Source organism: Peromyscus californicus, unplaced genomic scaffold, assembly GCF_007827085.1.
Source record: "Peromyscus californicus insignis strain IS unplaced genomic scaffold, ASM782708v3 Scaffold_7__1_contigs__length_154581171, whole genome shotgun sequence".
Taxonomy (NCBI): domain Eukaryota; kingdom Metazoa; phylum Chordata; class Mammalia; order Rodentia; family Cricetidae; genus Peromyscus; species Peromyscus californicus.
Genome location: NW_026294595.1, coordinates 105,794,557 through 105,822,313, shown reverse-complemented (window position 1 = coordinate 105,822,313; position 27,757 = coordinate 105,794,557). Strand labels below are relative to the sequence as shown.

The 27,757-nt window shown below is 54.2% G+C and overlaps 2 protein-coding genes across 16 annotated transcripts in view; both read left to right on the top strand.

The window, feature by feature from the left end:
- The first annotated feature begins 30 nt into the window (after nucleotides 1-30).
- Nucleotides 31-13,435, top strand: Adam33 (ADAM metallopeptidase domain 33). 4 transcript variants are annotated; one of them, XM_052724883.1, is made up of 22 exons: nucleotides 31-427; nucleotides 2,506-2,585; nucleotides 4,888-4,964; nucleotides 6,738-6,816; nucleotides 6,996-7,072; nucleotides 7,157-7,346; nucleotides 7,558-7,623; nucleotides 7,707-7,778; nucleotides 7,882-8,048; nucleotides 8,134-8,218; nucleotides 8,295-8,440; nucleotides 8,884-9,061; nucleotides 9,181-9,270; nucleotides 9,444-9,639; nucleotides 9,769-9,877; nucleotides 9,970-10,177; nucleotides 10,267-10,344; nucleotides 10,417-10,525; nucleotides 10,606-10,750; nucleotides 12,549-12,640; nucleotides 12,816-12,889; nucleotides 13,187-13,435. In XM_052724883.1, the coding sequence occupies exons 1-21, from the start codon at nucleotides 31-33 to the stop codon at nucleotides 12,839-12,841; spliced, it is 2,667 nt and encodes an 888-aa protein (XP_052580843.1). In that variant the 3' UTR covers nucleotides 12,842-12,889; nucleotides 13,187-13,435. The 4 variants fall into 4 exon arrangements, 3 of the variants coding, with proteins under 3 accessions (XP_052580843.1, XP_052580842.1, XP_052580841.1); XM_052724882.1 differs by having other exon boundaries at nucleotides 13,182-13,435; XM_052724881.1 differs by having other exon boundaries at nucleotides 12,816-13,435.
- A 6,167-nt stretch (nucleotides 13,436-19,602) lies between these two features.
- Gfra4 (GDNF family receptor alpha 4) overlaps nucleotides 19,603-27,757 on the top strand; it is a 29,992-nt gene continuing 21,837 nt past the window's right edge. For 3 of the 12 annotated variants that reach the window (XM_052725503.1, XM_052725502.1, XM_052725501.1), the window contains exons 1-4: nucleotides 19,617-21,256; nucleotides 21,324-21,436; nucleotides 21,528-21,662; nucleotides 22,428-22,519. In XM_052725503.1, coding sequence (XP_052581463.1) covers nucleotides 20,844-21,256; nucleotides 21,324-21,436; nucleotides 21,528-21,662; nucleotides 22,428-22,519 — 753 coding nt within the window. In that variant the 5' untranslated portion in view covers nucleotides 19,617-20,843. Of the gene's footprint in view, nucleotides 21,257-21,323; nucleotides 21,437-21,527; nucleotides 21,663-22,427; nucleotides 22,520-22,659; nucleotides 23,262-27,061 lie in introns of those variants that run through there. The other 9 variants (XM_052725508.1, XM_052725507.1, XM_052725510.1 and 6 more) reach the window with 7 other exon arrangements.

The following is a 27,757-nucleotide window of genomic DNA, read 5'->3' as shown; positions in this document are numbered from 1 at the left end:
AGCCGACAGCTGCGGGGGGTCCTGCAGCCAATGCCTCCGCTCAGCACCGGGAGAGGTTCTCCAAGAACCTTCCCCGGAGCTTCCCGCCCTCCCCTCCCTCTGCCAGCGTGGGTAGGATTGCTGCCGCGGCCGCCGGGGAGGGTCGCCCGGGCTCCCGCAGCGCGAGCTCAAGTCCCGCGGGCCAGTATAGGGACAGGGTCCCGCGAGGTGGCGCGGGGAGGGCTGAGGGCGAGAGGAGGCGGGCCCCCTGCGGCCGGGGTGGAGCCAAGAGCAGAGCCAGAGGAGGAGGCCAAGGCACTCCCAGCCATGGGCCCGGAGTGCGGGGGACCCAGGGGGTCTCCCATGCTGCTGCTGCTGCTGCTGCTGCTGCAGCTGCTGCAGCTGTTGCTTCCTGCGTGGCCCCTGCGGAGCGCCCCGAGGTTTCCAGGTGAGGGTGTGGGCCGGGGGCTCCTCTAGGGGAAGTGAAGTGGTGGTGGTCATGGGTTCCAGAGCAACTAGTGGAACAGAGAGTTCCAGATCCCGTGCTACCTGTTCATGAAAGGACGTGGGAAGGGGATTCTGGGCTGGCCCTATCCCCGCTTCAGTGCGGCCCAGCTCCAGACTTCTAGGCCAGAGGGTCTTCCTCCTCCAGGAAGGTCTGGTGCCCTGGGGTCCTCGGAGTGCTCTGCCTATAGGCTTAGCTGTTGCATCTGGCTTATCCTCCCCTCATCCTGGATCGGGTTGCCTTGTGAGGCTGTTCTTCAAACAGGGGGTGTCTGCCCAGCAATGCCTGGGGACTGCCGCTCTCTGTTCCTACTGTAACCTCCCCTCACTCTGGTATGACAAGGCTCTTAGCACCATGAGTCTCCAAACTCCCTACAGCAAGCACCTGACTGACCAGAAGGCAGAGGAGGCATTATAAAGGAGCCCGGAAGGACTGAGAACTGGGTTGTTGGGCAGCCTGGAGGCGACCCCATACCTAGGGACTCCTGCTCTGTTACAGTTCTAAAAGGGGTGAATGACAGCTGTACTGCCTTTAACCAGGGGACAGCTGATGATAGAACTCATGGGAGAGACTGCCTCTGTGTTCCCTAACCCAGACTGGCTTCCTAGATTCCCCTCCAATCCACCCAGACTCCTAACCCCATCCTTGCCCCCTTCCTGAAGGTGCCCCTGCAGGACTGAGCAGAGAACATCCACATTCTGCACCCTTGATGACCTGAGGCCAGCAAGACTTGGTTTTCCATGCCCAGCTAAGCCTTCTCTTGGCTGAGAGATCTTTTACCTCCAGGAAGGCTTCTCTGTCCTTCCCTCTCCTCCCCTCCCTTCTTCTTCAGCCTCCATTCCAAAGCCACACCCTCTTCCCCAACTGCACGAAGGCTCATTAATTAAGAAGCACATGGGACTTCAAGGAGGGGGGTTCCTGGAGCTGCTGCTAGTCCAGATTTTTAGAATGTGCACGAGTGTCTTGCCTGCATGTACATCTGTGTACCACAGAGGTACCAGGTATGCTTAGGGGCCAGAAGAGGGAGACAGAGCCCTGGAACCAGAGTTACAGGTGGTCGGTCAGGTGTGAGCTATCATTGGGTGCTGAGAACCGAACCCAGTTCTCTGGGAGAACAGCCTTAACCACTGAGCCACCTCTCTAGCTCCTATTCCAGACTTTTGAGAGGAGGTGGGAGAGGAAAAAGAGTTGGGATGGCCCAGGAAGAGCTGAGCCAAGCTCAGAGATAGCTCTTAGCCTGGGCAGGGCTAGGGTCAGAGCTGGTGGTGGGTGGGGTTCTTTGGTTTTTCTGTGAGCTGGCCTTGTCGGAGGAATGAATGCCAGAGGGATGAGAGGGCTGGCTGCAGGCTCTGGCTGCCGGAGCCTGGCTCCTGCACGATAGGTCCTGTGAGGGTTGCTGGGACCAGATAGGAGAGGGGAGGTAGGAACATTCCTGAAGAACATTCCAGCACCCTCTGAGTAATGCTTGGCTCTGGTATTCCTCCTGGAGCCCCCTTGGAAATGCCTGGCCTAGGAGCACTGAGGCTCTGAACCCCAGCTCCTCCCTCCCGTTCACAAAAGGAGGGGGGTCCCTCAGAGTCCTGCATCAGCATCAACCCCAACAGGAGCTCTGAGCAAGACATCTGGTGGCTTCTTCTTGCTCGGATGGTAGAGAAGACAGCCTCTGGTTACACATCGCTCACCCTAAAGGCATCTGCTGTCCAGTCTAAAAATACCCGAGGCTGCCTCCTCCTTTCCACCCCTTCTGCTTCTGGGGTCTGGGCTTCTTCCCATGCTCTCCGACCTCAAGCCAGCTCCCCAAGGTCTGGCCACTCTCACATTCCCCAGTGGGGATGTTTCTTGGTGTCCTGGTTTCTCCTTTGCCACCCCCCTGGCCGCTGCTCCGTTCTGGGGGATGCCCCATGAACGCCAAGTCCCGGGACTGTTGCAAATGGAGCCCGGCTTTCAGGGCCTCACCCTCCCTGCTGGCTTCCTGCCCCTACCTGCTCTGATCCTAACACCATTCTCTGCCTTCACACCAGAAAATGTCCCTGGAGAGCCAGTTACGCCCCACAGGATCCTGGATGGAGGACTCTGGCTCAAGGTCACACTGGAGGAGCTGGTCAGTATCTATAAGCCTGGGTCTCAGTCCCATTGTCCTCCCCCAGAATGCAGTGTGACTTTTTTTTATGGGGTTCTCAGAACCAAATCACTGTACCCTTAAGCCACTCCCTGTCAGGGTGGGTGGGACAGGGAGTCATCTCGATGGCGTGAGCCCACACACATGGAAGTCATTTTGGGCTTCCTCCCTCCTACCCTCTTCTATTCCTGGCCCTAACCCCCTCCTCCACTGGAGGAACTCCCAGGCTATCCCCACTCCACTAGGCAGAGATGAGTTCAGAGTTTGGGGCCTGAAGCCTTTCAGGAGCTTGTTTTTGCATGTGTTCTGTTCTAGTCTGTTTTGTTTGATTTAGGACAGGGTCTCACCACATAGCCCTACTGGGCTTCAAGTTGTGAGCCATCATGCCAACTTCAGAAGCTTTTAAAGGAAGGGCACCAAAACATCCTCCTTTGGCCATGTTTGTGGGGAACATGTGACTCCATGGACACGCTGCTGTCCTGTAACCTCCGCTTCCACGGCTGGAATCCACCTGTGGCAAGGAAGCAGTAGTCCGTTCTCCTAGTATCTCCAGATGCAAGCCCACTCCATTTTGCTTCTCCAGGACACTGCTCAGCCTCCTCCTGCCCATCACATTCTCCAGTATAGCCATGCCCTAGCTGTGTGTGCCATTATAGCTATACTGCAAACTGAGAGGACAGGACTGGTATGCCTACCTCACAGAGAGGTAAACTGAGCCCCGGACAGCTTGTAAAATTGCTCATGCTGGAATAGCTCATTGGTCTTAGCAGTCTGAGACCCCCTAAGATCGAAAAGACGTCAGACTATTGGCTGCTTTTCCTTCTTTCCTGCAGCTACTCACGCTGGAGAGTTTGATTCTGTATCTCCAGGCAAGAGCGAGCAGCCCCGCTGTCCAAACCCAAGAGAGTATTGCCACAGTGTCTATGGGTTCCCAGAAACCCAAACCTTCCAACTTAGAGCCTTCACTGGGGTCCCCCAGACCTCTGGGATTTCTCTCAAGTGGCCAAGCAAAGCTGACTTGAGAGAGCTGGACACACACCAGGCTTCCCCTGACTGTGGCCTCTCTCCTTGCCTGGCTTGGTCTGTGACTGAGTGGAGAATCCCAGAGGGCTCTGCTTTGCATTAGGAAGCCTGTGAGGACAGGAGGCACTTCAGCAGCGTGTCTGATTCACAAAGAGGATGATACTGCAGGGGGATGGACACTGGAGTGAAGGACTGCAGAGGGACCGGGACCATCCGTCGGGGCAACTGCCTTTTTCCCAGTGCAAACATTATCTCATAAAGCAAGAGGCATTCCAACCATATAAGCTTATGTTTGGGCCCTTGTGGGGCCCATGGCTGGGGAAGTGAGGGCCATCCACTCTACACCTGCTGGGGAAGGGCCCCCCTGCAAGACTCTTGGCCAGGGTCCCAACCTGGTGCATTTTGGGATAAAGGGGACAGCCAACAAGGGTGGGGAAAACATAAAAAAAAAAAATACAGCAGCCTCTCCCCTGGAATCTCCTGGGCTAGTTCCAGTTCTGGCTTCTAGCCAGGCTGAGTGGACAACAGGAAAGAGGCAAGTCAGTGAGAAAGGAGAGGTGGCTAGGGGGGCAAGGCCAGCCCTTCTGACATCTAGCTGAGAGAGTCAACACTTTTGGGGGGCCTAAGTTGGGGTTCATGTTTACTTTGTGAGCTCAGTTATGAGGCCAGCCAGAAGGCCACATGGAATTTCAGAGGACCAGGCAGTGTGCCGGAATGGGAGGTGGAGGGAAAAGTCTGGGTTCTATCAGGAATGAGGGGAAGGCAGCTAGATGAATAGATACAGAACCAGGGGCTGGGGAGGAAGCCCAGTGATTTGGCTCTTGTGTAGCCTATGCAAGGCCCTGGGTTTGAGCTGCAGCACCAAAAACAAACTAGCAAGCAAACCAACCAACATACAAACGAAACAGAACAAGCCCTCAGGCAGTAATGAGCCGGCTGAAGCCACAGCCTACCCAATGACCCCATGATACCCTTGCTGCCCACTGCCTTCTGTTTTTCAAGCCCTTTCTAGGAACAAAAGAAGAGGGCAGACCAAGAGAAAGGCTAAGGAGCCCCTGGCAGGCTGTGTATGCATCTTTAAGGGGTCACTGTCACAAACGCAGGCACTGGGAGCATTTATGAGTTAACCACTCCCGCACCGTTCCACTCCCTGCAAAGCAGGGGCCTGTTGTTCCGATGTGCCAGCCCCAGAGCATCCACCTATTTCCCCGCAGGCAGGTGGCCTAGAGGCTAGTGTGTCACTGCATTCCTTCTTGGTCAGATCTTGAAGCCAGAGGTGATGCTGGTGGCTCTGGAGGCTGAAGGCCAGGATCTCCTGCTTGAACTGGAGAAGAACCAGTAAGTATCAGCCTGGGGTTTGGCTGACACCCGGAACTGACCCTCTCTAGAGGGGGAGGCTGGGTGGGAAGACGCATGATTGGCAGGTGGAGTGACTAATGTACTTGAGGTTGAAGTGGGCTAAACCCAGCTGTAGGTACATACATACTTTTCCATGTCAAGCCCTGGAACAGTTTGGTAGCTCCCTGCTGGAGATGAGTGAGCACCACCTAGTGGACATTTCTTGATATGTTAAAAATCCTAGACAGCCTTCCACAGATGAGACAAAAAGCACTGTAGCTGCAAAGGTCAGTATCCAATGATGGCAGTTCACCTGGTCGGTGTGGGATCTCTCCATCTGAATGGAAGAGAGCCGGGAGGGAAGAACTTAGGGAGTCCTAGTAGGGCCAGATTGCAGGAGGCATTTTACCGCTAAATATCTTAGCCCTGAAGAGTTAAAGACTTTGAAGCAGTAAGTGAGAAACAGGTGTATCTCAGGATGGTGCCCCGAGTGCAGTGGATGAACAAGATGGAAATGTGGGACTATAGACTCCATCGCCAACGGTATCACTTGCTCTGTGACTGCTTTCTTGCGGGCACTAAAGGAAGCACTCTATTCATTTTATTCTCCCCTCTGGAGTCAGACACACTGGTACAAACCGTAACACCATTCCAAACCATAGCTCCTGGTAGTGCCACATCCTTACCCACTCAACTGTCTTGTGTGTTTGTGCACACATTGAACATTTGCACGTATGAGCACAGCCAGCAAAGAAGCAAAGTTGTAGTGGGTGGGAGAACGACTGGATGTACAACAACCCGGGTCTTCGGTGGGCAATCTGGAGGACAAGGTGAAGCTGGAGTCAGGGTTTTCTGTAAGAAGAACAACTGAAGTCAGGCCAGTAATTCCTGCTCCTTAGGAAGCTGGGCAGAAGGAGCACAGGGTTAAGTCAGGGCCCATCTGGGTTATAGAGTGAGTTCAAGACCGGCCTAGGCAACTTAGCAAAACCCCGTCTCAAAATATAAAGAGGGGAGGGAGGAGGAGGGAGGAGGAAAGAGGAGGAGGAGGAGGAGAGGGAGGAGGAGGAAGGAGGAGGAGGAGGAGGAGGAGGAGGAAGAAGAAGAAGAAGAAGAAGAAGAAGAAGAAGAAGAAGAAGAAGAAGAAGAAGGAACCACTGTTATTGATTTGTGGCTGCTATGTCCTTGGTGGGGTAGCGGGGGAGCCTCAGTATTGAGTATAGTCGAGCTCCAAGTCAAGGGCCCCTTGCCCAGGTGGGCTGAACAGAAGCAGATGCAGGCAGGTGGGACTTAGTTTTTTTCTGGAAGTCAGGAGTAAGCACCACTGAGGGTCAGATGGACACATGGGATCCAGCAGTCTGAGGAGAAGGACTGGAGGGCCTGGGATCTGCTCAACAGACGCCCAGAAAAGACAGGAGTAGCAGAGCTCAGGGCCTTGGCCCCATGCGGCATCTCTGCAGTAGTGTTCTGAGCCCTCCCCCTCAGCTGCCTGCTGCAGGCTCCACAGCAGCGAAGGTCCCTGCCTGCTCCTCCCAGGGGCTTCCCAGATTCCCATTCCCCATCTGAGCCGCCCAGGGCTCACTCCAGACCTTTGTCTTCTTTTAGCCTGAGGTTTGTCTTCGAGGAACAGTGCTCTCAGCCTTTCTAGTCCTTTCTCTCAGACACACTTCATGCCTCATTCAAAGCACCCAACTAGCGCTCAGGGAGGAATGCCTGAAGGCAAGCAGCTGGAGACAGGTCTAAACTCAGGACTCCTAAAACACACCTGCTTCCCAGCAGGCTCCTGGCCCCAGGATACACAGAAACCCACTACAGCCCAGATGGGCATCCGGTGGTGCTGTTCCCCAACCATACGGTGAGACACTGCCATGGGCTCTGAGGACAGCATGAGGGATGCTGGGAATGCTGGGAATGCCCCCCTAAATGCCTGCCCTATCCCGTTTCGCCTTCCTAAGGAGACTGTAGCCAGCCCTTCAGGCCTCCCTTCCTCCTTGTCCCTTGCTAAGATTCCAGTTTGAGTTCCTTCTTTTCTAGGATCATTGCCACTATCGTGGGCACGTGAGGGGCTTCCTGGAATCCTGGGTAGTCCTCAGCACCTGCTCTGGGATGAGGTAAGGAGTTGGGAAAAAGGGCCAGGACCTGCTGCCGAGGCGAGAGCTCGTTCTCACACACCCCTGCACTTTACCACACTCTAGTGGCCTGATTGTGCTCAGCAGCAATATCAGTTACTATCTGCACCCCTGGGCTCCTGGGGACGCCAAGGACTTCTCAACCCACAAGATCTTCCGGATGGAGCAGTTATTCACTTGGAGAAGGACCTGGAGAGAGAAGAACTCCAAATACAAAGCAGGAATGGCCAGTCTTCCTCACGTCCCCCAGAGCAGGGTAAGGGGGCATTGATGAGAGTGGGCCTTGAGACTCCCCTGGGTCCTTCAGACCAAAGGAGACAGGAATGCAAACCCTGGATGCAGTCTCCCAGTTTTAATTCGGAGGTTGAAGAATCAAGTTTGAACAAAAGTTGAACTGTTCTGAGAATTGTGGCTGGTGGCCAAGACTCAAGTCATGCATCCTGACCCTCACCATTTGCCCCTCCCAGGTGAAGCGAGGGGGTCGCAGGAGTTCCAGGTACCTGGAACTGTACATAGTGGCTGACCACACCTTGGTGAGGAGAGACCTAAGAGGTCTGACTGGGCTGGGTTGGAGCCTGATCAGCCCCTTATGACCCAGGGATTTCTGCCTTCCCAGTTCTTGGTCCAGCACCAGAACTTGAACCACACAAGACAGCGCCTCCTGGAAGTTGCCAATTGCGTGGACCAGGTTGAGTGGTTAGGGCGCTGAGGGGTGGGAGTGAGGCAATTGAGCAGCTCTGGCCCCGGCACAGGGGATGCCTGATTCTGGCCTCAGCCGGTCTCTTCCTCAGATTCTCAGGTCTCTGGATATTCAGGTGGTATTGACCGGCCTGGAAGTGTGGACGGGACAGGATCGCAGCCGCATCACGCCGGATGCAAACGCAACCCTCTGGGCTTTCCTGCAGTGGCGTCGTGGACTGTGGGCTAGGCGGCCACACGACTCCACGCAACTGCTCACGTGGGTGTCCTTTTGGCACACAGGGGTTGCGGGGTGGCCCTTGCTCTCAGCCCCACCCAGTCACGCCCTGCTCCGCCACCTCCAGGGGTCGCACCTTCCAGGGCACCACGGTGGGCTTGGCGCCTGTGGAGGGCATGTGCAGCTCAGAGAGCTCCGGAGGTGTGAGCACAGTAAGCTCCGCAGGGGACCCAGGAGGGGAGGGGCCTGGGCAGGGCTTGTGGTCCTCAGTGAAGCCCGGCTCCCCAGGACCACTCGGAACTCCCCATCGGCACGGCAGCCACCATGGCCCACGAGATAGGCCACAGCCTGGGCCTCCGCCACGACCCCGACGGCGGCTGCTGCGCGGAGGCAGACGCAGAGCGGGGAGGCTGCGTCATGGAGGCAGCCACAGGGTACGCACGCACGGAAGATCGGTGCCACCGGACCTGCTTGCGTCGCCTGCGTGTCTTTGGTTACCCCCCTCAGTTCCCTCTTCTGTACAGTGGGGGTGATAAGAACCTGTTTATGGGGCCTCAGGTGGAGAAGTCTCAGCATGGCATTCGGGTACTAGGGTACTCCACTCCTGATCGTTGGTTCCCTTGGGGCCTGGGCTACCGGATCTTGGCGTCACAGCCTCCTGTGTGTCAGCCTCCTGTGTCACAGGTTTCTTGTGTAATTACGCGGGTCCTTTGCCCTCTCCTCTCTAGACCGCTCGCTTAGCTCAGGAGGTAACTGCACATCTTGGCGGCTGTGTGGCTAACCCCAGGGCCCAGAGTGCAATAGCAGCCAGAGCTTAGGAGGTGGTTCCCACAGACCCGATGGTTCCCACACCGTCGACACCCGCCTCCTCCCACAGGTACCCGTTCCCGCGCATCTTCAGCGCCTGCAGCCGCCGCCAGCTGCGCACCTTCTTCCGCAAAGGGGGTGGCGCGTGCCTCTCTAACACCCCGGGCCCCGGGCTCCTGGTGCTGCCCACCCGCTGCGGAAACGGCTTTGTGGAAGCAGGAGAAGAGTGTGACTGCGGTTCTGGCCAGGTCAGGTTAGCGTCTCGGTCCCTGGACCAAGGTTGACTGACCCCTGCTCGCAGCCTCTCCCAGGTCTGACTTGCTGTGCCGCCGTCAAGTGTTCTGTTCTCTCCCTTCTGCCACTCCAGAAGTGCCCAGACCTCTGCTGCTTTGCTCACAACTGCTCCTTGCGTGCGGGGGCGCAATGCGCCCACGGTGATTGCTGTGCACAGTGCCTGGTGAGGGATAGGGACACTGGGGAGCGGCCTCTTGATCTTGCTGGGCTGGTACCTTCTAGTCCTACTGAGTGTGAGCTTGACCCTGTGGGTGGGTCCACTTGACGCTCCCTCAGGCTCTTGGCAAAGATGTCAGACTTGTTTCTCTGTCCTCTCCTAATGGGTCACCGGTGTAGCTAAAGCCCGCAGGCACGCCTTGTCGTCCCGCTGCGAGAGACTGCGACCTCCCCGAGTTCTGCACGGGCACCTCCCCGCATTGTCCGGCAGACATTTACCTACTGGATGGCTCACCCTGCGCCAAGGGCCGTGGCTATTGCCTAGACGGCTGGTGTCCAACGCTGGAACAGCAGTGCCAGCAGCTCTGGGGACCTGGTGAGACCACATGCTTGCCCCTGGTGACCTGATCGCTTCTGGGACCCGCAGTTTTCTATTGCGAGCAAGCTCCACGCGTGGAACTGAGGCCCGAGCTGCCCAGCTTCCTCTACCCCCATTCTTCCCCAGGATCCCAGCCTGCCCCCGAGCCCTGTTTCCAGGAGATGAACTCTATGGGGAATTCGCAGGGGAACTGTGGTCAGGACAGCAAGGGCAACTTCCTTCCCTGTGCACGGAGGTGAGGTGTGCAGCTGAGGGGCTACAGCTGCAGGATAGGGCAGGGCACGTGGAGCATTCGATGACGTTGACCACCTTCCATTTCCTCCCCAGGGATGCTCAGTGTGGGAAGCTACTGTGCCAGGGTGGGGAGCAAAACCCATTTGTGCGGCGGCGGCAGCGTGTAGTGACTATGGATTCCACAGTTCTCCTCGAGGGTCGCGAGGTGGCTTGCCGGGGAGTATTTGTGCTCCCTGATACTCAGCTGGACCAGCTTGACTTGGGCCTGGTGGAGCCAGGCACTCGCTGTGGACCTAAAATGGTGAGCCCTGCCTACCCAACCCCTCCTGGTCATGGAATCCTCCATGCCAAAGTGTCCTCCTCACTGCCCAGTGGGCACAATGCCCACAGGTGTGCCAGGATAGGCACTGCCAGAATGCTACCTCCCCGGAGCTGGAGCGTTGTCTGACTACCTGCCATAACCATGGGGTGAGTAGCCTAAGGAGTCAGGGTGACCCTAGAGGTCCTTGATTCCATGTGACTCTTCTATCCTCTTCTTAGGTTTGCAATAGCAATCATAACTGCCACTGTGCTGCAGGCTGGGACCCGCCCTTCTGTGACAAGCCAGGCCCTGGTGGTAGCATGGATAGTGGCCCTGCACAGCCCGCAAGTATGCCAATGGGGTGGAAGCAGGCAGGCACCACCTAGATGAGCAGCCTGCTTGGGACTCAGCACCCCTGTCCTCCACAGACCAAAATGCCTTCCCACTGGCCATGCTCCTCAGCTTCCTGCTGCCTCTGCTCCCTGGGGCTGGCCTAGCCTGGTGCTACTACCAGCTCCCAACACTCTGTCCGCGACCCCCGTGGTGCTGCAGGAGGGACCCCATATGCCACAGGTAGGCTCAGTACCAGCCTCTGAGGGCTCAGGTCCCTCTTACCGAGCCTGCTCCCGTGGCTCCTGCTTCTCAGAACTCATCAGGGTGTTGGGGGAGTGGGAGCTGCAGGGAGCTGGGGCTGTAGGAAGCTGGATGGAGTCTAGTCTCTCCTCTAGGTGGAGTGAGAGCCACAGGCAGTGGGAAGAAGTTCATGGTGTGGCTCACTGCCCTGACCAGCACTGCTGGTCAATGGTACTGCCCTTCCCTCCCTCCCCCACCACAGCTCCTCTGGTTCTCTTCCATGTCTCTCAACAGGCCATGGCCTCACCTTCATTTTCCTGTTTTTTTGTTTTGTTTTGTTTTTCCGTTTAAAACAAATTCAACACAGTCTGTGCTTCACCGTGTCCCTAAAGACTTGTCTAGCTTCCTTCTCATGAGTTTTCAGCCATCTGCCTCATCCTTTGCCCGAATCACCCTGTCGCTCCCTTCAAGCTCCTCGGTGTTAAGCCCAGCACACCTCTGCACACCCTCCCACTGGCCAGCTATGGTGCTGACCACTCTGGTGCCAGGACTCAGTGCCCCTGCCCTCTGTGGACCATGATGCTGCAAACCTCCTTCTTTGACTGGCAGGAATGCTACATAATAACAAGCATGGCCCACCTCGGGCTGCCTCGTCACTGACCCCTGGCAAGTCAGGCACATGATGTCCATGTCTGGCAGCCTGAATTTGGAAGTGTTCCAGGCCCGTTGAGGGAAAGGGCAGGGTTTGGGCTGGAGAGTGAATAGAGGGTATCTCAGGCAGGGAATGGCACCCACAGGCCCCGGGAGCCAGTGAGAAGGCCTCAGAAGGGTCAGGTAGTGACTGGGGGTCTGCAGGCAGAGAAACCAGGAGGGGGTGGCAGTTGGGAGGGGCACCGCAGAGGAGTAGCCCGTGCACACCATCTTCAGGATAGGGTCTCCAGGGCAGTGAGGAATATTTGGATGAAACAAACAAAAAAGTGGCAAGGCCTTGTGGGAAAGGCACAGGCAGCCAAAGATGGGGCAGAGGCGAAAGTAGTGGAGCACCCAGCTGAGAGGAGCACCTGACGGCACAGCTCCCACCCCCGGGTACATCTCCGCACTTCAGGGACAGATGGGACCTGTAGCACAAATTCTAATTGGTCTTAATAAAAAAAACCCCAGAGCCAGATATCAGGGTAAATGCTGAAAGATCAGAGAGACCAAGGAACAAGGCCCAACCACCTTTCACCTCACCAATTCCTCAGCCGAAAGGGACTGGGCGCCTGTCTCTTCCCGCCTTACATTCCTCTCTCCACCCAGCCATATCACTTCCTGTCTCATCCTCCCTAGTGCTGAGATTAAAGGCGTGTGTGTGCCTCCCAAATACTGAGAGCAAAGGCCTGAGATCCCAAGTGCTGGGTTTAAAAGGTGTGAGCCAGCACCGCCTGGCCTAAATGGCTAACTAGTGGTTGACTCTGCCCTCTGATCTTCAGGCAAGCTTTATCTGTTAGAGCACACACAAAATATCACCACAGGAAACCCAAGCAAGCCCTACATCTAGAGTGATTGGGGGCTGGAGTGGAGTCAGCTTGGGAGAAACACTAGGTTGGAGAGAGAGGATGTCCATAGCCCTGGAGGTCCTATGTCTCAAGTGAGGTCTGGACACTTCAAGGATGGAACAGGAAGGCGGAACTTGAAGCCTGTGTGTGGAGAAATCAGTCATGACAGAACTGGGACTGTGTACCATGCTGTGGAGAAGCAGTTGCTTTGCCTTGCTCGGGTCACTTTCCCACCTCCTGAACTCCTATCTGCTGCATAGGCCCACGGATGGCCCCTGCAGGGACAACCCCCCGGGCAGTGTTCACCCCCTGGAGTTTGGCTCCATCATCCCTGGAGAGCCCACACCTCTGGGTGAGTGTGGCACTTGGGACACGGAGAGGGAAGTGAGGGGTGGTCCTTGCCTTCTGCCTTCTTCCAGACGCTTCCTTTTCTTCACTTACCACTCAACTACCTTCAGTCATTGGCTCAGCCCTAGGGACCTCCTGCTAACAGTGCTTGTACCCTTCATCTCTTGGATTGTTTTCAGGCCCTGAGAACTCTGTGGTTACCTAAGAACCACCCTAAGAAGCTTGTGCCATGCATACCTGCCTGAACCTCACGGTAGGTGAGGGACCCTGACCAGTGCCCAGTCACCAACCCTTTTTTCAGCTTGTTGCCTACTACTCAGATTTATGGGCTTGTACAATAAGGAAATGAGACATGAGCCCCTAGGGAAGCTCTTGTCCAGGAGACCAGGATGCTGGAAGCCCTAAAGTCAGGGAAGAGAGAAGCTATGGTTTTTCTTAGGTCTTCACTGAGGGAGGACAAGTGGGCCTTGCCACATGACTGGCAGCCTCAGGCCCCAGCCCTCAGTGAATGACCCTTCTCCCTGCTACTTCATTCTTGGCACAAGTCCAGAAGCCAAGATCCTGTGTCTGGAGAGGGGGACCTCCTGAGGCTGGGAGACAAAGACAGGTGACCACTGCCACTCCAGGAACTGGGCTCCAGGGGCATCACCAGCAAGTCAGATGAACTCTTGTACTTCTGATGGGCCGGATGCTAAGCTCTACCCTACTCACCCCAGGAACCCCAGAGCCATACCATATCTGAGAGCTATGATATTCTGAAATGTCAGAATGTATCTAGACAATAAATTCACAAGCTATATCAGTGCTGTTGGCTGCAATTTGCTGAAAGAATTTGGGGAATTTTTCTTAAGAGACTCTGAGATGGATTTATTGAGAAATTAAAAAAAATAAAAAGTAACAACATCTGGATGTTGTGGTGCATACCTTTTATTTCAGCCCCGGGGAGCCAGAGGGCAGGCAGATCTCTGAGTTCAAAGTCAGCCTGGTCTACGAATCAAGTTCAAGAACAGCCAGGGCTACAAAGAGAAATCTGTCTTGAAAAACAAAAAACAAATAAACAAAAACAAAACAAAATTAGTACCGCCCTGTTAGAGACAGAGAAGACACAGCATGGTGGGGACTCCTAGGAGAGCTCAGGCCCCAGGACCACACACAGCATGGCACAGCCTCAAAGCCCATGGGGCAGTCTGTTACTCTTTTCGGAAGATGGGGAGGTTTCACAGTATAAACCTGAAGGGGGGACAGGCAGGGGTACCCTTTGATGCTCTGATGAGGAATCCTAGCCTCAGGATGACTGTTAGCTAGGGACTCACAGTCAGTGTCTCAGTAGGTGTCCGTCAACATCTGTGAGAGAGAAAAGGCTGCTGCAGACATTATGGCCTGAGCAGCATCTGGATTCGAACCCTGCATTTTCGGGCCAGGCTCTCTTCCAGCAGCAGTGAGAAAGAGACTGTTGCAATGAGAATGGCTGGAAAAGCCACAGCCCAAAACAACACCAGGCTGTAGCTAGAGTTTTCCTGCCTGGCCCACAGTCAGGACAAATCTCTCTCACCTGCCAGTCCCACAGCCACTCAGACCCCACCAAGTAAACACAGAGACTTATATTGGTTACAAACTGTATGGCCGTGGGAGGCTTCTTGTTAACTTTTCTTACAGCTTAAATTAATCCATTTCTATAAATCTATACCTTGCCACATGGCTCGTGGCTTACCGGCATCTTCACATGCGGCTTGTCATCATGGCGGCTGGCAGTGTCTCTCTGACTCAGCCTTCCACTTCCCAGTTTTTTCTCCTCCTTGTCCTGTCTATACTTCCTGCCTGGCCACTGACCAATCAGTGATTTATTTATTGACCAATCAGCAACACATTTGACATACAGACCATCCCACAGCACCAGGCAATCTTGATTTCCCTTGATGTTTGGCCATTGGCAAACACAGGTTCTTTTACAATTACAATTTTAACTACTACTATTAGCTAATAGTGTGTACATAATACACATCACACACTGTATGTATGTCTGATGTATATATGTAGGTCACAGAATGGCTACAAACAGGTTAGATATTGAAGCATGAAGAAACGGAGAGATGGCTCAGCTGTTAAGAGCACATGTTACTCTTCCAGAGGACCAGGGTTTAACTCCGTATCATATGGCTCACAGTCACTTGTAACTCCAGCTCCAGGAGATCCGATACCTCTGGCTTCCACAGGGCGCACGCACACACACACACACACACACACACACACACACACACACACACACACAATTAAAAATAAATCTAAAATAGTAAAAGTTGAAGCATGAGCTGAATTGGGAAAGTGCTTGCCTATCATACACGAAGTCCTGGGTTTGGTCCCTAACCTGTCAGAAATATTCTCAGTATCACACAAAGGACTTCCAAACAAGGCAAACTGCCTCAGTGAGATAAAACTGCACTCTTGATCAAGAGGGAGCACTCCAAAGAGCAGGCACACCAGGTGGGAGTGTGCACTTGGGTTTTTTCTAATGGTAACTGTTCTCTTCACCATTGCTGATCTGACCTCCCAGTCTTCAGCGATTAGCTACTTTGAAAAGATGCAGCCGGGCAGTGGTGGTGTAAGCTTTTTTTTTTTGGTTTTTTTGGTTTTTTTGAGGCAGGGTTTCTCTGTGTAGCTTTGCGCCTTTCCTGGGACTCACTTGGTAGCCCAGGCTGGCCTCGAACTCACAGAGATCCACCTGCCTCTGCCTCCCGAGTGCTGGGATTAAAGGCGTGCGCCACCACCGCCCGGCGGTATAAGCTTTTGATCTCGGCACTCTGGAGGCAGGTGGACCACTTTGAGTTCCAGGCCAGCCTGGTCTACAAAGCGAGTTCCAGAACATCCAGGGCTACACAGAGAAATCTTGTCTTGAAAAACAAAGCAAACAAACTCAACGTGAAGGAAGGTGGGAAGGGTGGACACTTACGTCACCCATGTTTGAGAATGTAGGAGGGGCTTTGTGTAGACAGAAGTTTTGCCAGATTGGGGCATTATATTTGCATAAAGGCTTTACAAGGGGTAAGATAAAAAAAGCATTTGAATCCCTTCTCATGAACAAAAGTTGTATAGTGTTTAATGGAAAAGATTAATATTTAATGTTCCTTACAGACCACATAAACCAAGTATGTGATTGTACATGTGTCATGTTGGTTTGAATGTGATGTCCTCCGTATTTGTGGGCATTTGAATATTTGGTCCCTAGCTGGTGACCGTGTTTGGGGAAGTTCAGGAGGTGTGGCCTTGTGGGAGGAAGTGCATCGCGCGCAAAGCCTGGCACAACCCCCAGGTTGCCCTCTCTGCTTCCAGTCTGTGGTTTGAGTCGGAGCCCTCAGCGCTCAACTCCCGGCTCCACAGGAATCTCCTGTTGGGAGAGGGAAACGGTGCCAGCCAGTCTGTGCTAAAGAGACTTTACAGTTCTAACAGCTTGTCAGACCATCTCACTGGAGACTGAAGCCCGGATAAGGATGGGTCAATGGTGGCGGGGCTGCCTAGATGTTCAAATCCTTGGCCTCTACTAAACCGTTAATCTCACTTCTCTCTTGGGCCCAGGAAGTGTTCCCTGGATCTCTTGGTCTGTCTGTCTTTTCAATGTAAACACTGAACAAAGTCCCCTTTTCAGTTTTCCCCTTTCGATCCGGCTCTTCTGATGGGCTTAACTGGGACAGGTGGCCAGCCTGGGCTTGGGGCGCAGTCTCTGACTATAAGTATATATACTGATAGCATGACTGCTCCATGGTGCGATTAGGGGGAGCATTTTTATTGTAAAGAGAAAGAACAGCCAAGGGCATCTGGGAGAGTCCAGAGTAGAGGGACAGAGAAGTAGACACGGCCAGGACTATCTGTGAGGGGGTGGAGAGTAGCAGGGGACAGGGAATGGAGAAATCACAGTGAGAGAAGCAGGAGCAGAGCGGGGCCAGAGGGAGCCAGAGAGAGCGAGCATGTCAAGAAATAGCAGGGTTATGGAGAATGAGTACTGTAGGCAAGGAACCCCAAGAGCTGGAAGTTTAGGGGAGGAGTGAGAAGGGCCAGAGTAGCATGGACTGTGAAATGTATAACAGGAACTTGTGATTCTAAGGGATCCTGGAAGCTATCATTGTGGGGTTGGTGCCCCTGCAGTCAGGGCACAAAAAGGAGTGAGGTGGTAGGAGCCATGGAGTCCTCACTATACATATAGATTCATCCCGGATAAACTGTAGCTGCAATGTTAGAATCTAGAGCCTGGCAGGACCGCGGTGGCACACACGCCATTAATCCCAGCACTCAGGAGGTAGAGCCAAGCAGATCTCTGTGAGTTCGAGGCCAACCTGGTCTACAGCGCGAGATCCAGGACAGGCACCGAAAAAGCTACAGTGAAACTCTGTCTCAAAAAAACAAAAACAAGCCGGGTGGTAGTGGCACACGCCTTTAATCCCAGCACTTGGGAGGCAGAGCCAGGCGGATCTCTGTGAGTTCGAGGCCAGCCTGGTCTCCAAAGCGAGTTCCAGGAAAGGCGCAAAGCTACACAGAGAAACCCTGTCTCGAAAAACCAAAACCAAAACCAAAAAAACAAAAACACAAAAACAAAAACAAAAATCTAGAGCCTGGTTTATGCTGTCATCAAATAACCCCATTCTCAGGGCTATAAGGGACCCCAACTCTGCCACAGGAACCTGGTCCTGCTTCAGCACCCTTTGCCTTACTGTCTGTGCCTGGGTGTCCCGTCCCCCCCCCCCCCCCCCCCCCCGCCCCCACACACACACTCTGTTCTGTCTGCTGTGTGCAGGTGCCTGGGTTTCCCTCTCCCCCTCCCCCCTCCACACTGTTGTGTCTGCTGGAAGTTTTACCTGAGAATTCCTCAGGCTCCAGGAACAAAAGACCCCCAGGGTCTAAAAAGAAAGTAAAGCTGGAAATCAACCCTGGCTCTCACCTACTTCTACTTCCAAGACAGCAGGGGGATGGCTGGTGGTGTGTGTGGCTCTGAAATGGCAAAGGTGGCCCTCTGGGGGGCCAGAGGTAAGAGAGATGGTGAGTTTGCTATTCCTGACACTGAAGAGTTCAAGTGCTTGCTCTGTCATGTGACAATAAGGATGCCGGAAACTGTGGGTGGGGTTTCTAGTATAGGGCACATCCTGACCTGAGCTGGGAGGGCCTGGGAGGACCTCGTGGCTCTTGGAAGGTTAAGAAAAGATGACAAATGGGAGGTGGATGCCTGGTAAAGGAAGGAGCCCAATCCTTTCCCAATTCCAAGGCTGCACCTGCCAGGAAGCCCTTCCTGGGTTTTCTGCATCAAGTGTAAAAAGGCAGCCAGTGAGACAAAGTGAAAAATAACTTTAGAAGGTTGGCTCACTTCCGCTTTGCGGGCCCAGACTCTGAATTCAGGGCGTCAGCCTTGATGACAGGAGTCAACGCAATGAGCCATCTTGCCACCTTGTTCTTTTTTTTTTTTTTTTAGAACTAGATCTCAGTGTAGCCCAGGCTGGCCTCAAACTCCTGATCCTTCTGCCTCCACCTCCCCAAGTGCTGCTCCCAAGTGCTAGGCTTACAAGCATATCCCACTTTGCCCCGGTCTTGGAACAGAAAAAGGCCATTCATGGGAAAACTGGAGAATTTAAATGGCCTATAGTTTACTTCATAGTGTTGCATCAGTATTAATTTCCGAGTGTTGATCCTCCTGCCGTGACCACATCAGAGAGCTGGGTTTAGAGTGGGGGGCGTCAGTGTCTTCACAACTTTACAAGTTAAAACCAGTGAATGAAAAGCTGACAATAAGATTATAAAGAAAGAAAAAGAACAACTGAGTTCCTAAAACGAGGTCTCCTGGAGTTGCTGGGTGTTGCTGGGTGTGTATGGGGGTGTGTGAGGCTTCCTGGGGAGATACAACACAAACGCCTACTCATCTCAGACAGGGAGCTGACGGTAGGTCAAAGAAATGATTCTACCAAAGTCCAACTTGGCAAATGTATGAGTTTGTGGGGATTACTTAAAATAATATGAGTGAAGATGGGCTACTTACAGGGGCATGGATGTCACCAGACATGGGTGGTGATTTTCGAACCTGCAGCCCTAAAGCTCTCTGAATGGCTGGCAGGTAGCCCTGCCTGTCAGGGATGTCTTCTCTCCACAGCTGCTTCTGGAACCTTGAGAAGGGGCACCGGTACCAAGGCTAGCCTTGGGGAGGGGGTGGCCCAGCTGAACCTGAAGCTGGGGTTCAAGGCATTGTACTGCAGGGGCAGCGTGTCGGGCGTCCCTGGCCACAGAGCACAGGCCATGTTCGTGCATCCCTTCCAGAATTCCACCTTCTCCCTTAACCACTCTCGTGAAATCCCACCTTGTCCTCACACATTTCAGCTTTCCTGGACACGTGAGGTTTAACTCTCGTTTAATTTGGGGGTCTCGGGAAGCTCCCCTCTGCCCCCCAGGAGGGACTGTTCCCACTAGGAGCCAAGTGCTTGTGTACAACAGGCAATCAATCTAGTGCTCTGGATCCGTTCAGGCCATTTCAGGCCCTGGCCTAGGGACTGGCTCCACCTGCAGGTAGAGTCTGGGGTGGGGACAAAGTGAGGAGCAGGGCGTGACTTCCTCTACAAAGGCTCCTCTCAAAAGCCGGGGCACATCTGTCAGTCCAGACGCCAGGGTGCCCGCTGCCCTCCAGGCTTGGGAGGTCCAAGGAAGGAGGCACCTGTCCAGCTGGGGCTGCCAATCGTTATGGCCTGCTGCTCGGAGTCTGCGCTGCTGCTAATGCTGCTGCTGCTGCTGCTGGGTGAGAGGCTGTCCCCGCCTTGGTCCTGGCCCCTGCCCTCTCTGGCCCCCATCCTCAGGGACAAGGTGGGATTTCACGAGAGTGGTTAAGGGAGAAGGTGGAATTCTGGAAGGGATGCACGAACATGGCCTGTGCTCTGTGGCCAGGGACCCCCGACACGCTGCCCCTGCCGTACAGTGCCTTGAACCCCAGCTTCAGGTTCAGCTGAGCCACCCCCTCCCGAGTCTAGCTTCGATACCTGTGCACCAGGAACTTTCTTTTTCCTTTCCTCTCTCCCCTCCCAAACGTGGTCGTCAGAGTTCCTGCTGTGAGAAGTTTCACGATGACCCACCGTGACTCTTCTGTGCCTCATAGCTAATACTGTACCTTCCAGGACTGCTCCTTCTCCACTGGGGCATCACGGGAAGGGGTTACTTTCTGAGGTGTGGCGTGGAGAATGGATACTGGTAAGCTTTAAGGCTGAGGAGACCTTAGAGCTGAGGTGTGCCATGTTGAGTGGAGCGCATTTAAGGGTGATGGATGAGAGGCCAGTCTTAGCAAGAGAATGGGAAAAGGAAGGGCCGTAAGCCTGAGTCCGGTGACTCGGGTCATGGAAGGTGTTCGACAGTGACTCGGGTCTTGGAAAGTGTTCGGCAGACGGCCTGACTTGGCTGGATTTAGGTATGTCCAGTGGCAAGTTTGGACACAGTCGCCAGGTCTACCAACTTCTGATACGAAGTGTCCGGCTTCTCTTTTCCCCGAGTGCGTTGTCATCTGTCACTTACCTGTATCTTCACTGAAATTACTGATGAACACCCAGGTCTGTGTCTCAGGAAGAAGCCCTACATATGGCCTGCCATCAGGTGTCTGTCGGAATCCACATCTGGAAGCTGGGGCCTGAATGTGCTCTTCAACACACAGTGCCTTCCAGTGAATCCAACGCCCAGAACCCCCTTTTGCCAGTCCAGAACCAGAGTTCAGGTGGGGCAGGATAGGTTAGAGTCAGACCCACGAAGAAGCACCTGGCACAGGGGGCAGGAGGTACAGGTCAGGACAGAAGGAGGACCAGAAAGCTGTAGATTCACCCAAGGGGTTTCCACGTGTCAGAGAAGGAAACATCAGTGTGTCAAAAGGAGGATGAGGGGCGCCATTTCCAAAGTCTCCATTAGCCGGATCAGTCAGCCTCAGTGTCCTGACAGGTGGAGCTGGGCAGGATGGAAGGAGCCCGGTAGATCCTCTGTGGAAGCATGTGGCCGTTCTGGAGATGGTGGTGGAGGCTGGACCTCAGACTCTGGGGAAAGGTCAGGCCCAGCCTCCCAGTGTCGCATCCACTCACAACCTGGGTAGCTATCCCAAGGACCTGCGCATGCCCCTTCCTGGGGATGAAGTCCAGTCAACACCTATAGGTCACACCTAGGGGCCACACTCTCCCCTTGGGTTCGGGCACTCCCAAATTCCGTAGTGCGGAATGGGGAGAACCAAGCACGGAGGACTGCAGCCTGCCCGTCCCTCACCAGGGTCTGCCGGCTCCACGGGCGGGAATCGCTGCGTGGACGCGGCCGAGGCGTGCACGGCCGACGCGCAGTGCCAGCAGCTGCGCTCCGAGTACGTGGCACGATGCCTGGGCCGGCCGGCGCCGGGGGACCGGAGCGGCCCCGGGGGCTGCGTGCGCTCCCGCTGCCGCCGTGCCCTGCGCCGCTTCTTCGCCCGCGGGCCCCCGGCGCTCACGCACGCGCTGCTCTTCTGCCGGTGCGAGAGCCCCGCGTGCGCCGAGCGCCGGCGCCAGACCTTCGCCCCGGCCTGCGCGTTCGCGGGCCCCGGGCCGGCGCCGCCCTCCTGCCTGAAGGCCCTGGACCGCTGCGAGCGCGGCCGCCTGTGCAGGTAGGTGCGGGCGGGCGGGCCGGGCTGGGCCGGGCTGGGCCGCTCACCGCCGCCCGGGCGCGCGCAGGCCTCGTCTCCTTGCCTTCCAGGCCTCGTGCGCTCCCGCGCCCGGCTCCCGCGCCGCCGGCTGCCCCGAGGAGCGGGGCCCGCGTTGTCTGCTCGCCTACGCAGGCCTCATAGGTAGGCCGGCTGGGCGGGTGAGCGGGCCCCCCCGAGCGGGCGGGCGGGGCGAACTCGGGGAGCCCACCACACGCCCTGGGGTCCCCTGCAGGCACCGCAGTCACCCCCAACTACCTGGACAACGTGAGCGCGCGCGTCGCGCCCTGGTGCGGCTGCGGGGACAGCGGAAACCGGTTGGAAGAGTGCGAAGCCTTCCGCAAGCTCTTTACAGGGAACCCCTGCTTGGGTGAGGGTGCTTGGGTGAGGGTGCTTGGGTGAGGGTGCTTGGGTGAGGGGCTGGAGAGCCCGGAGCCACGGATGTCTAAGGCCCGGTCCAAGCCGCCTGGCCCGTGGGAGCCCTTAAAATGTTTATGTTGCCTTTATTTATTTGGCGTGGGTGAGGGGCGGTGTGCACCCGCCATATGGACGGAAGTCAGAGGACAACTTGTAAGAGTCTCTCCTTCCACCGTGTGGGTCCCCGGGATAGAACTAGGTTCTTCAGCTTTGGTGGCAAGTGCCTTTACCTGCTGAGCCATCTTGCTGGCTGATGTGAGCCCATTTTTGATGGAAGGAAACTCGAGTAGCTGCTGTTCAGATCGCAGGAGAATTCTAGAGGTGTCAAGGACCTCTACGGGCTGGGAGGGATGAGTTAAAACGTGCCCGATGGCCTGGAATTGGCTGAGACTCCTACTCTGGCACCAATGAGGAGGCTCCCTCCTTGACGTGCTCCTCACTCTTGCTGCTCTTCTTGCCTCAGAGTTCTGGGGGCCTGTTTGAAGCTGGTCTCTGCCACTTAGTAGCCGAGAGTTAAACTCTTAATAATCCTGATTGTGTTCACCTGTAAAGTGGGGGTGGCATTTGTCAACCTCTCCTGTGAGGATGAAGACTAGCAGTGTGTGGGTCACGCTTAGCACAGCCATACTGTAATCTCAGTTTGCCCCGGGGGTGGGGGGACAGGACACTTTTCTAAGGCTCCCTGGCCAAGCCTTCCCTGGATGTCTCCGCTCCATAGATGGTGCCATGCAAGCCTTTAACACCTTGTGGCCCTCGATTCTGCAGGACTGGCTGAACCCCTACCAGAACACTGGGCATCATTTCCCACAGGTGGGTGTGGGGAGAGGATGGGGAGTTGGCAGTTTCTGCACCTATTCCCTTCTGCCTATCCTTACCAGTCAAGGTGGGGACATGAGTGGCTTGAGAAGAGACGGAGGCAGAAGCAGCCCCCATTTTGTCCTCACCCCTAGGTGTCCTTGCTGTCCATACTCACTGCCTTGGCTCTCCAGGCCCTGCTCTGATTAGGATGGCGAACCATGGACAACACAGCTGACCGCCATGTCTCCTACTGCTCACTGGAATGACACTTCCTTGTCGTCAGGTCTCATACACCTGTGTGCCTGTCCCCTGGGTTGAGGGCTGGAGGCTAGTGTCCGACTGAAAAGCCTCTGGTTCCTGTCAGTAGGTGTCTTGGCTGTTTTGAGATGGTCACCTGTAGATGAGGCCTCACTGGACCCCCAGTGCTTAGAGAGCAAGGCAGAGACTACCCCTGCTCCTAGAATTTGGAACTGTCCTCTTCCGAGCAGACAAGGCACTAAGGAGATCACATGGACAGACCGACAGGCAAGACTCCTTCCAGTTAGCACTGCAACCTAAATACCCTCCCAGGCAGTCATTACTCACTGCTAAGCCCTACCCGTGCCCCAGGACTAGCAATGGCATATGACAAGCTGCTGTGTGGGCATTAAAGGGGGAGACTCAGGCCCCTCCCACTTGGCATCCACTGGCTGCACAGCCTCGCCCCCTGTGGTTTCCCTAGCACAGCAGCTCAATAAACCCATGTGCACTGAGACCAACCTTGTTTTTCTGTCATCTGTCCTGGAAACGGGGAGACCTGTGTGGCCTCGGATGCCCCCCAGAACTACTCTTGAGTCTGAATACCTGAGAATAATGTACCTGTTTCTGGAACAGCAGCTACCAACCGAGACTGAGTGCAGGTGTTGCAACTCCTTTGCACACTCAAAGCTGGTGTTTGCTCCTGGCTTTCGGCAGGCCTCTCCTGACCTGTAGACAGGTCAAACCTGGTTGAGCCAGTGCCTGAGCAAACTGGGTTTCAGACACATCCGTCTCCAGCGTTCAAAGAATCTCGAGATCGCTAGTCTTCACATGGCCGCTCAATATCAAGGACAGGCCCTCTGAGGGGTAGGTCTGGCTGCCTGCATCTTTGAGCTTCATGCTGTCTTAGCATCGCAGCAGAGAAAAGACATGGTTCCTTCCCAGCATCCATGAATGATGGTCCAGTGTGGTCATGGGCCTTTTCCTGAGGAAAGTCACAGCCAGCAGGTCACCTGATATAAGAGGGGTGGTTTCCCAAAGGAGGAGTCGGGCAAGAGTGAAACTGTGTCCAAACTCTGCTCATTTCATAAAAAGAAGAGACTATCCTTCCCCACCTGCATGGAAGGGGACACCTACACAGTGTGGGTGGGGTAGGCAGGCTGTGCTGGGGCCAGGGAATCATGAAAGCACCACTGCCCTGCTTCCTACAACCACAAGGTGGCTCCGGCACAGAATGGGATGCCTGTTAAAATGACTTCCTTGTGTGAGTGTGCTCAACTCCATTGCTTGTGTGACTTTTTAGAATAGAGCGTAGACATCAAGTCTTTATTTTACGTGTGTGCCTGAGTATACATATGTGCACCACGTGCATGCAGGTGCCCATGGAGACCAGGAGAGGGCATTAGATTACCTGGAACTGCAGTTCCAAGAGGCGGTGAGACACTTGATGTGGGTGCTGGGAACTGAACCCAGGTCCTCTGCAATGCTCTTAGCCACTGAGACATCTGTAGGCATTTTTAAAAAGTGGGAATGAGGCTAGGTGGAGGTAGTGCGTGCCTTTAATCTTAGCACTGGGGAGGCAGAGGCAGGCAGATTTCTGAGTTTGAGGCCAACCTCGTTTACAGAAGACAGCCAGAGCTACACAGAGAAACCCTGTCTCGATGCCCGCCCTCCTCCAACTGAACTGGGAATAATTCTAAATAAAAATACAGTTCTGGATAGAATATGTAGACATAAGCCTTCCAAACTAGTAGGAAGATTAAATGAAAATAGTGAAATTCCACAGCTGCTGGTGGTCCCTGTCCTAAGGCCAAGCACCTGCAAATGTATCCCACACTAGAGCCAAAGAGCCCGTTTACAAAGTAAAGGTGTGGTTTCCTATAGATCTTGAGGAGGGTCACCCAGCAGGCGCTAAACACAATCTTTTGCCTCCTTTATAAAACCAGTGCAGAGGGAGGTAGTTCAGGGACAGGCAGACCTTGGAGGGACGCAGCCTTAGGTGAGGGATGTGATGCCCAGAGTCACTGTAACTTAAAGGAAGCAGAGCCTGGATCTCCGGAGCTTCCAGAGGGGTACAACTCTGCCAAAATGGTGAGAACAAACTCTCTAAAAAAAACTACCAAGACTGGTAAGTGTTACAGCAGTCCCAGGAAACTAGCAGAATCACCTGTTTGCTTGTGTGGTTTCTTTTACTTTTACCGAAAAAGGTCCTGGCTTATGTAGGGTACTGTTTGGCAAGGTGCCTTAAGGATGAGTCCAGCTTTATCCTCCTCGTCTCCCCTCCTCCTGCCCGGAAGCTGTCCTGTGCACACACTCTAGGACTGTGGTCCTGGCCCTGTGCCTGGGTCTCTCTTGTCAGCATTGATTTTGCAGCTGGCAGGTGGTGTGGGGGAGGCTGAGGCAGAAAGGCAGGTGCTGGAAGCATCCAGGGGTTTATTGGTGGCAACTTCACGGCTCATGTATGCTCCTCTGGCTTGGGGCCCGGCAACCAGGTGCAGAGTTGATGTGGAAACCACTCACTGCTCACCCTTCCCCCACCCTCCCTAAATAAGTCAGGGATACATAAGCTCATTAAACCAGCTCACTTTTGCAGCAAGTGTGGACTCTGGCCAATGAACCTGCTAGGGCACAGAGAGCATCTGCAGAGGTGGGGAAGGAAGAGGGCTGGTGACCAGAGAAGCATAGATATCACAACTCTCAGAAACGGGACTGACCACCAGACCGGAGCAAGCCTGAGCCCCATGATGATTGACAGCCTTTGTTCCCTCCCCCTCCTTAGATATAATCCGCCAGCTGGCAATGTGATGCAGAGCAGATCTCTAGATGTTAATCCACTGTCTTTCAGATTGCTAGCTCTGAGTAAGTTCCTATTTCTGCTGGCTGGTGTTTGTAAGTGGAGAAATTATGAACCAAATTCTGTTGACAAAATTCTAGAAAGCTAGGACAATGGCAGCACAGATCCTGGGGTGGTTCCTGACCATGCCTAGCAGAGGTGGCAGGGGCATGGCCCCCACCTTGTGGAGCTGCGGACTTATTTAGGTCCAGGTTCTCTGCTAGGTCCACATTGTAGGGTAGAAGGTCCAAGTCTACTTCCGGGTTTGAAAACCCACCAAACCCCACCAATCCCTGAGCCCGAAAACCCACCAATCTCTGGGCTGGGCTTGAAATCTCACCAATCCCTACCCTGGAAATCTCCACCTGGCAAATTTCTCCCCTAAGAAACCCTGTGTAAGTCTGTCCTGCTCAGTCCCCTGCTGCTGCTCACCCAAGCAGAGGTTGCTGCTCTGTGTCTTTCCCAATAAATTTCTTGTGTGATGTTTGTTGTGTGACTTCTGACTGCCAGGATACCTTTCCCTTAAGAGCTGTAACACTTGCTTTGGGGAAACCTTCCCCTCAGAGCTGCAACCCCTCCATTAGGGAAATTTACCTCCCCCACAGCTGTAACACTTACACACATCCCCTTGCACGCCAGGTGTTAAGATCCATTGGTGATCTCAGTGTTCAGGAGGTAAGGCAAAAGGAGTGTGAGGCAGACCGATTGTGTAGTGAGACCTTTTCTCAAAATGCCAAAATAATGAACTGAATGAGTTCCCAGACCAAGGAAGGATGTAGAGAAAAATTAAGGTGATAAAATACAAAACTCAAAGGGCAGGAATTGAACCTAGAAAGCTTAATTGAGATGGGTGCTGGGATGCTCTGTAGCAATTTCCTCTGAGGTGAAACTCTCCCAGTTTGGAGGCAAACTTCTCAAGACATAGGATGTAAAAGAGAACTCAAACAACAGGATATTTTAGGACAGGATGTTTACAAAGAGGTGAGACTCTCCATCCTGTGAGGAAGCATGTCAAGTTAAAATAGCTTCGGGAAGTCCCTGAAACTGACCAGATTCACTAGGCTCCTTCTTTCCAAAGACTATATAAGCAGTAAAGACTGTTGAGTCACTTTGCACTGTCAGGCAAGCCCAGCTGCAAAGACAGCCCCTCCCCCAACTCCCCAACAAGCTCCACTGTTTGGAAAAGGCTCAAGCTGAGTCTAGAAGCACAGAGACCAGCCAAGCAGGCTGGAAGAAACAAAAACTGCCCCAGCTGCTCAGACCAACTTAGCCACCAGGAAAGGTCCATCCTCAGTTGTACAGCTCTTCAGCCAATTTCGTACTAGCCACAGTGAGACTCGCCTTCTACTCACTTGGCATGCTCATCTCCAAGATACCCACATACCTGCTCCCTCCATGAAGCTGCCTCCTCAGTCATCACATGACCAGAATAGTCTTTCCCAGCCTCACCAGAAATGTTCCCTTCCTTTCCCTTCCCCTCCCAGGGCCTTGTGTATGCTGGACAAGCGCTCGCCTGCTGATCTACGCTTTCTGCACTTGTGTCTACCAGAGAGTGCTCATGGCTGTTTATTGACAGCCTTTGTGCATGCCTTTGCTTCCCTTTCCACAACTCTTTCGAGGTTACCAGTTTCAAGTGGGAAGTCATGCTCTCCAACTGATTTTTACCATGAGGTCCAGTCACAACTGGCTTTGCTGCTTAGCACTTCCTGTTTGGAGACCAGAAGCTGAGATTTTACTACACAGTATGCCCCTGGGTTTCAGGACTTCCCACCCATCTTTGCTTTCTGCTTATAAGCTCACTGGTTTTAAAATTCAGTTTCTCCATTAAAAGATACTTTCTTTTAGAATTATTTGTGGATTTGTGTGTTTGTGCACATGTGTGCAGGTACCCTGGGAGGCCAGAAGGTGACTTAGGATCCTCTGAGCTGGAATAACAGGCAATTGTGAGCTGCCTAATAAGGCTGCTATGAACCAGGCCTGGGTCCTCCGGAAGAACAGCATGTGCTCTTCACTCCTGAACCATCTCTCTACCTCCTTCTCTTCGAGATAAGGTCCCACTCTGTAGCTGAGATTGGCCTTGAACTCATTATGTAACCCAAGATGATCTCAAACTTGGGAGAATCTTCCTGCCTCAGTCTCCAAAATGCTGGGATTGGGGCCAGAGAAATGGCTCAGCAGTC

Excerpts from the sequence above, each read along its gene's own strand:
- Adam33 (XM_052724883.1), top strand. The coding sequence starts at position 31 with ATGCCTCCGCTCAGCACCGGGAGAGGTTCTCCAAGAACCTTCCCCGGA. Across the intron at positions 10,345-10,416 it reads CTACCTGCCATAACCATGGG|GTTTGCAATAGCAATCATAA; the intron begins GTGAGTAGCCTA and ends TCCTCTTCTTAG. Across the intron at positions 10,526-10,605 it reads TGGCCCTGCACAGCCCGCAA|ACCAAAATGCCTTCCCACTG; the intron begins GTATGCCAATGG and ends TGTCCTCCACAG.